We start from the raw sequence: 8594 nt of genomic DNA on the forward strand, positions 1-8594 counted from the left end.
TCCAAGCCCCAAAAAAGGGCACTGTTTTTTTATTTTTTATTTAACCCTGTTAAATTAATAAATAAACACAATTTTAAAAAGATATTTGTAAAAGACAACTATTTTTGTTGTTGCAATGGGATCAGATTATGTCTTGAAGTGTGTGTGGTGCAGGATCTGGAGCAGCCCACCAGCAACTAATTGTTGTTGTTTTTAAGTTTAATTCAAACATGTTAATAATAAGATAAATATTCTCTATTACTTGCCTGGAAATAAAGAGGAATGTTTTAAGCCTAACTTGGAATGTAGAAACTGTGTTGGCCTCTCTTACATGAACTGGGAGCTTATCCCATAGAACAGGGGCTTGATGGCTAAAGGCTCTACCTCCAAATAAATACAACTGTGTATGATCCGCATAACAGTGACAATCAATAGTGGGCAGCGTATAAAGCATAAAGGGGAAGGGTCCTAGAACTGAGCCCTGTGGGACTCCGTAGCTAACTCGAGTTCCATGAGAGGACTGTCCATTTACATTAACAAACTGGTCCCTATCGAATAAATAGGATTCAAACCACTGGAGGGCAAATCCTCTGATCTCTATGTCATACTCTAATCTTTGGAGTAAAATACTGTGGTTGATAGTGTCAAAGCCTGCACTGAGGTCTAACAGGACCAGAATAGACAGTAGTTCCTTTTCTGAGGCCAATAATAAGTCATTAGAGACTCTATATAGTGCAATTTCAGTGTTGTGGTGTAGTTTGAACCCTGACTGAAAATCTTCAAATTGACTATTGTCCTGTAGGTGGCGGTAAAGCTGCTTAACTACCACTCATTCTATGATTTTTGAAACAAAGGGGAGATTTTTTTTCTTCTTTACTTTATTATAAAGGGGAGATTTGATATTGGACTATTGCAGGCCAGATTGCCGGGATCTAAATTGAGCTTTTTTAGAATAGGTTTCACAACTACATATTTAAAAGACTGTGGCACATAACTTGTTTCTAGAGAGGTATTTATTATACTTAATAAATACTATAATAAATAATAGTTGCATTTGATCAGGTGACTTTCCAAATAAATCTCCATTTCATCACTTCTCCACCATTCGCAGCAGTTTTGAATTCAGAGCAGCCTATGAACATGCCCGTTCTTAAAGAGAGACATAACTCATTCTGTGTTTGTGGCTTTGCCGTTGAGAGAGTAGTAATGAGTCTGACAACAGGAAAGCAAGCAAAACATGGAGAATCAAGAGCAAGAAAAGAATTCCATCTATAACCGGCTCTAAATGCAACCCGCACCTGAGAACTGAGAGAATCTTAAAACCAGAGCACATCATCACTGACTGAAACTGAGACACTTAGGCATTTTAAATGCCAACTTTCACTATGAATGATTAAAATCTTGTTTTTCTTGTTTTGCACATTTAAATTTATATTTTGTGTTGTGGCTGTTATGTTTTCTGTTTTTTCACTTTAAATTTGTTTAAAATGAAAAAGTCCAAACATTAGATAGTTTTGAGTAGGAGTGTAGTTTTTTCTATTTTATAATTTATTTCTTACATCAGCAGTTAACAAACAAAAGCATGTTCATATAAAGCACATTTTAATAAAAACACTTTTTTAGCAAGAACAATTCATTTTGTGTATAATTTTATATTATTGTTCATATTAAATTAATTAAAGCAACAAAACAATCTGAAGAGCTGATTGGGAGCTGAAAAGGTCTGCTGTTTCAGGTGAGCCAAGCCAGACGGAACCATTCTCTGTAAGAGGAAGCAGAATTCCCATCACTATACAAATGGAGGAGTCTTTGCTAGCATTGTTTCTGTGGTCACATTCCTTTACAAACAAAGGGAAAATACAGAAGAAATTTTAGTTTACTGACATTTGCAATCAGAAATTGATTGAAAAACCTGACATTTTTTCATATAAATTCTTTTATCCACACATTTAGCACAGACAGACTGAATGTGTGGATATATTAGCAGTAGCACAAGCATTTTACTGTTCTATTTCTTTTATGAAAGTTGTTATTTATTGAACTAATCTTGCAATCAAACAGTATTTGCTTTACAATATTGTATGCATGAAATATCACCATGTGGCAACTGAATTATGATTATGTATGAAAGACACAGATTTTGTAAATCATAAAAGTTTCATTCCTGCACATAACTAAACACATGACTCTTTCATGACTTGCTTGGTCAATAGATGTCACTATTTTTGTGTCAAATAAACCATTTGAATTTAATTTGATTCTTATCGGTTCAGAACGCTTTGGTTTTTCAATCACTAGGTTATAGATCATTATAGGATAAACCAAATCTTCAGTAGTCAAGACTTTTTCGCATTCGGTAGTTTATACAGTTCCATTTCCTGATTTCTAGTACATTATTAACCTCTAGTGGGATTTTTTTTTTTTAGTTGTGTTCCAATACTTCTTGGACCGTACCCTTGCCAGTACATACAGAACTTTTTTTTAACTTAGATTACTAGAATTTTTGAAAAATACAAGTAGAGAACGTGGGTACGGTGGCCGAAAGGGTACGGTGCCCGATGGCGAGAACCGGTTTCAACAATCCAACACGATTGCAGTTCCACGTTGCTCCCGGGCTGTGGTTAGATCAGAATCGCCTCTATACTCATTGTCCTGCGTGAAACCTGAGGCGAACCGCAAGCTCACAAAGAACTAGTATATCTGATCAATTCATCATCTCTGACCACAGCACGAAGCGTGGCGGCCCTTTCGATTTTGGTCGCCGGCGTCTCATGGCCGCGGGGGCTCGCCAGCGCGTTTCCTATCATTTCCGGTCGGAGCAGAGCCAAACTCTGACCAGATCAAATAAGATCAGTGTGTAGGTTTTTACATTAAAATAAATAAATAAAACACACATGCTTTCACACATTCACTCAGACAATCGCTCTCGCTCACACACGCAGACAGACTATGAAGTTGTTTTTCCGGATCCGGTTTAAAAACTACTGCCGCTAGGAATCATGGGATACTGACAGGCACCATGTCGCCCTCATGCGGCCATCAGGGACAGTCAATGAGAATGTTATTGTTTTATTGAATAAATACTATTATACGGTCTGGGGGTTATTGTCAAAAAACAGTTTTTCTGGACAAAAAGATGAAAACACTCGCGTAAAAAACGCTTTGTGGTAACAGTCAAGATTCAAGTTTAAACATTTGTTATACTTAAAATAAAATAAAATAAATACATTTAAGTTAATTTAAATTAAATTAAATTGCTGACGACATACAAACAGGAAATGTACACTGTGTTAGTTATAAAAAAACACTTTACTCATACTTGATGTTTTTTGCCCCATTTTTTTTAAATCAATAAATAGTTTGTCATATTGCATACAATGATTCAAAATGCTTTTATTTTAATTAGGTAAAGTATGAAATAGTTGTCTTAACCTGAGTGATTCCATTTTGAATTCATTATGTTTTAAAACCTTTTAAAAACTTGGTCATTCGACAGAATATGGACCTTTTTTATTTTACTTCACAGCATTACCTTATTATAAGAAATAAAATATATAAATAAAAATGCTTAATCAATTATTGAAATGATTAAATTGATTGATTTCTAATGATATAACTGCACTTGCTCCAAAAATTGAAAATGGATTGTTGATATTTCCTAATGTAACATAATTATGCACATATTTAAATTTTTGATACTTGATCCAAATTTGCTATGAAGGTTTTGAAACAGTTTTATGTCTATTTTACTGATATAGTATTTTGCATATATTTTGGATAAATGAACTGCATTTGCCATGTTGATTTCTAAAAGTTATTTTTTACATAATAATTTAAGTATTTCATCTTTGTCATGTGCTTTATTGATGCTTCAGGATTCTTACATTTGTGTGATAAAAGCCAAGAACCGGATAATGAAAAATCATGTAATAAAATGGTTACGTTAGAACAGGGGTGGGATTGTGTAAGTTCGCTTCCTTCCACTCTCTTTCAAGCAATATTTTTTAACAAGTCTAATTATCCTAAGTTTGGTTCGTCATTGTATGAATGTATAACTGATGATCGTATTGTTTTTGTGTATTATTCTTATTTCATTGCTTTAAGTAAACCATTTCAAAAATAAAACAAAATTAAAAACTTGCTAAGACTAAACAACATAACAGGTGTTTCTTTTGTTTCATTTAATGTAAATGATTACAATATTTTACTGTTCCATCACAATGGTGAAAATTTTTGATGGCAATTAAATGGTATTAAGCTTCAGGACCAAAACATTTATCAATTTTTGAATAGTTAAAATTAATTAGCCACTCCTCAAAAATATTCTGAGGGAAAACATCCACCCTGTTCTTCATTTCTTAAGAGGAGCAGACTTAGGTTTTGGAGCATGACAATATTATCTCAAACACATTAGTCTTCCTTTTATAAATGGTGGGGAAAAAAGTCATACACAAACAATTAAAAGTAGTTTCCCCATCCTAAACAAATTCAATAAAACAACTTTAAGAGCAAATTTTAAAATGAACATGTATTCTTAAAAAACAAGTGTGCTTATTTTCACTCGGAGTTCTACAGGGGTCTCTTTGCTTTGTTTCATATGAGTTCTCTTTTTTGCTGTGTAGAACCTTAAAGCAATAAAAATGACTGGATGTTAGCCACTTCAAACATAATGTATCCATTTAGCTATGTTTCCTTGTGTAACTTTCTTATCATTTGTGTTTACAATCATATAAATAGAGCTCATATTTTAAATGTTACGTGCTGCAATTTTTCACATTTAACATTTGCTTTTCTGTTAAAAACTAAAAGTGTTCAAACACAAAAAATCCAGTTCTGCAAACAGCAGAATGGGTTGCTTGGCAGAAGAGAACACTGATTGGTTTTGAGCTGCATTTGCGTCAACAACAATTTACTAATCTAACATCCTAAGGCCTTGTGGGGGGTTGTGAAGTAATCTTGAATGGCGTAATGGGATTTCGGAGTCTACTACCACTACTAACAATTGCTAGGTGCCATTTCAAGCCTGTGGATCCCTCATCAACAAGAATATGTTTGCCTTGGATGAAATGAAGACGCAGGCAACGGGGTGACTGAGTGAGGACGTCTGATTCATTCAAGAATGGATTAAATCAGGAATACAGGAGCTTGATAAACGCAGGAAAACTCCACCATCTTGCCATGGAGGGGTCAGCTGTAAAAAAAGTGAGTTCATATGTGTGTTTTTTCTTTCTCTGCTGCCTCTGTGATGAGCCACAGGTCTTGATCGTGTCTGCCAAATCTGTCATTAGGCTCTTGTTCAGCCCAGTAATGTTATATATCACTGTTAGTTGTTGGCTCCAACAGAATGGAATGTGATGTGAGAGATAGGGTGAATATCAAAAAGGTCAATAGGTTAAAACAATTATAAAAATGAGTTGTTCTGTCACCTTTTCTCTACAAGTATGATTTGAGTCCTCAGACTTGTGACCGATAAACCATAAAGGAAAAATACTTATGAACTAACGGGATCAGAACCTCAAATATATTCCTCCAGGCTATGAAATTTCCCAAATTTTTCTTTCTGAAAGGAGACTCAAGGATTCAGTGACCTTTCAGACTTTGAGTCATTGAGCAGAGTACAGATGTTTTTAAATCACATAGAGTTTATGCAGAAATGTACAATGACTTCTGCCAGGTCGCACATCCTGACAGGTTTATATGTCAGCTCAGGCTCCCCGCAGGGGTCCGGCAGAGAACAGGATTTAACGTGAGTCTGTGACAGGAACATTAAAAAGAACAATCCCCAGAGACCAAGCCTGAAGATCAGAACAGTCAGCTGTAGGACAGAAACTTGGTCTTTCAAAGCAAAGCCTGCCATCTGCTCCATGCTCAATAGACCCCCTTTTTCCAGGTTATCCAGTTTCAGGGGAGTTGTAAGTCATCTCTGTCTTTCTGGGTAACACGAGGACATCAAGCCATCATCACGGGTTATTATGTTAGAAGTGGAATTAAATGACTTTCCATTTTCCTTATAAGAAGGAGTCTATACCTCTTTTATTTTGTTATCAGTTGTGGACAAACCTAACTTGGTAGCATTACTCACTGGTTGGTGGATCTCTTGCGTAACCTTTGAGAGTACAGTTCACCTCTGAGAAAAGCAGCAGGCACTAACGGTTATAGCCTTCATCCAATTATAACCCGTGTGCAGTCTGAGAGAGATCACAACAGACAAAGCTGTTTTAGAACTTCCATCATACATGTTTTTGAGGACTGCAAAATAACTGACATGTGAACGTACTGACTGGTATTTCTCTTTCTCTGTCAAATTAAACTCACAGAAACCAGGATTTGGACAAAACAAAAAAGGTAACCAAAAACTCTGTGTGTGAAAGGAAAAAGATTAGAAGTGAGGAATTAGGAAGGAAAGTTTTAAGGAATTCAAAAATGTTATTATTCATAGAAATCAAACATTTGAGTAATCAAGTAGTGTTAACAGAAGATGGATCAATCTTTTAATTAAACGGACGAGTGCCTGACTGGGCCTATTAAATTGACTTTTTTGTACTGACATATTTTTAAAAATTGGTATTATTTTTTAATTAGACGTAAGTTTCGCCATAAAAATGTTCAATTTAGATTTCATCAGATTAGAAGGATAGAGTAATGGTCTAGAGGGTTTTTTGTGTGTTCCTCAGAGATCCCTGCTGACCTTCTGACTCTGTCCCATAACTCTGCAGCGGACTGCAGCAATGCTGAACCTGCTCAAGCAAGGAAACTCAGCGGTTCCTCAGCAGAGGCACCAAGCTACCAAAACCTACACAGAGAACTGCTGCTTAGCCATAAACGGTACAGAGAGACAAACAGTACAGTAACTGCATTTACAGAGAAGAGTTTCAAGTTCTGTGTGTTCGGTGTGTATCTCAGTGTAACTGTGCCTCTGATCATTCAGGGGCCTCCTGCTGGAGGAGAAACCAGAGCTGAAACGAGTGTTGGAGCAGCGCAGACTGGAGCGGCACAAGGAGGAGGAGATGGCACGACAGGGGCCGTCAGATCTAGAGATGGAGCTCCGCAAGAGGCAGCAAAAGCTGCAGGAGGTCAGGTATATTTAAACAACTTAGAGAACTTTCAAAAATCAGTCATTATTGAAAAGTACATTTCAGATTTTATTAATTGCTTAGATATGGAGCTAACAGACTGATGTGGCCTCTCTTTTCTCAGTATGAGCAGGAGGAGATCAGACAACGGGAGAACCAGCAGAAGATCCCAGAGTTTGTCCGTGTCAGGGACAATCTGAGGCGCACGCAGACGTTTGATCAGCCGTGAAGCGTTCCATCTGTGTGTGCATACTCTCACCATAGTGGCCCTAAATATTTATGTTGAATGCCTACTACAAGACACATTAACAAAGAACAACTCTTTTTTTTATTATGGGTGTATGCATGCATAAACCAAAATCACAAGTCTACTTTGAGCTGGATTCCTAAACTGTTTCTAGAGAGAAAAAGAAGTGCTCATTTTTTCTGGAGACAGGAAACAATGCTGTAAGGATGAATGTTTTTTTTAATTATTATTTTTATGGTTGCTGAATGATTGTAATCTTTTGCAAGTTTTGATTTGCCCTCTGGCATTCTTGGATTAAAAGACATTGTTACTGCTTATAAAAGGGCTGTAATCATCCAAGTCTGATTTTATTTCATGTGATTGCCAACAGAACTGTCTTTTATCAAACATAACCAACCGCATCTCCAAGTTTGTTGAGGTGATCTCTTGTAACCTTTTCATTTCAAGCATTTAAGTGTTGCTTTGAAAAAAAAAGACATGTTGGCTTTCACCAATGTCTTGTGCTGGACACAATTCAAAGCATTGGGGATTGATTTGCAGGCAAGTCCTCTCTCTGCGGACTCTCGCAGGTCTTTCACACGGATATGGGACTTTGTTTAATTAGCTAATCTTTTCATTCCATCACGGGTCGAAGAGAAAAAAGGACAGGCCATCTGGTGGAGCCTTTTCAGGAGGGCTAGGAATACCCAAAGGTCTGATTAAGGCACTGCAGACATTTTGGACAGTCACAGAACGCACTGGCTGAGGCTGGACTCTCAGTTTAAGTAATGTTTAGACTGTTCTATCACTTTCTCAATCAAAAAAGAGCATTCAAGAATTGGCATAAAAAGTATTTAAAAATTGCTCTTTGGAGGTAAATTTGTGAATTTATCATAAACCTTGAATATGATGTACAAAAAAAGCTTATGCATATATGTCCTGAAATGTTTAAGCTCAACCCATGAAAAGTGTATCATGTTTAACTCAACAGATGTGGAATTATAAAATAAATAAAAAAGTCTGCATGTTTTTTTCTTTTTTTCTGATAAGGTAATTTTGTTATTTTAAACACCTGGACGAAAAACAAATATAATAAATAGGAAATGACATGTTTGCTATGTACAAAAATCACACATTGTCATTCAAATAAAATATTCTATTATTTTTAAATATTGGCAAATGTTACAGTGTACTTTCACCAAACTTTTTGTGTAAGGGCTTTCCTGGATTATTTTATTTTATTTATTTTTTTGGCAGTGGATTCACAGAAAAACGAATGGTCGGGGTGATTGCATCTTGTATACATTTGCCATCTT

At 36.0% G+C, this 8594-nt stretch overlaps 1 protein-coding gene and 1 non-coding gene across 4 annotated transcripts; one reads left to right on the forward strand and one right to left on the reverse strand.

Annotated features, from left to right (window-relative positions):
• Positions 1–2600: 2600 nt before the first annotated feature.
• On the reverse strand, positions 2601–2919 carry LOC111947703. Its single transcript, XR_002873595.1, has one exon.
• A 1935-nt stretch (positions 2920–4854) lies between these two features.
• On the forward strand, positions 4855–8307 carry LOC101161402 (protein FAM107B-like). Of its 3 annotated transcripts, none has more exons than XM_020704614.2 (5): positions 4855–5181; positions 6297–6324; positions 6654–6804; positions 6908–7057; positions 7177–8307. In XM_020704614.2, exons 1-5 carry the CDS (start codon positions 5158–5160, stop codon positions 7250–7252), a joined length of 429 nt encoding a protein of 142 aa, XP_020560273.1. In that variant the 5' UTR covers positions 4855–5157; the 3' UTR covers positions 7253–8307. The 3 variants fall into 3 exon arrangements, with proteins under 3 accessions (XP_020560273.1, XP_020560272.1, XP_004070463.1); XM_020704613.2 differs by having other exon boundaries at positions 4883–5181; positions 6908–7052; XM_004070415.4 differs by having other exon boundaries at positions 4891–5181; positions 6696–6804; positions 6908–7052.
• The last annotated feature ends 287 nt before the right edge of the window (positions 8308–8594 follow it).

Source organism: Oryzias latipes, chromosome 7, assembly GCF_002234675.1.
Source record: "Oryzias latipes chromosome 7, ASM223467v1".
Lineage (NCBI taxonomy): Eukaryota > Metazoa > Chordata > Actinopteri > Beloniformes > Adrianichthyidae > Oryzias > Oryzias latipes.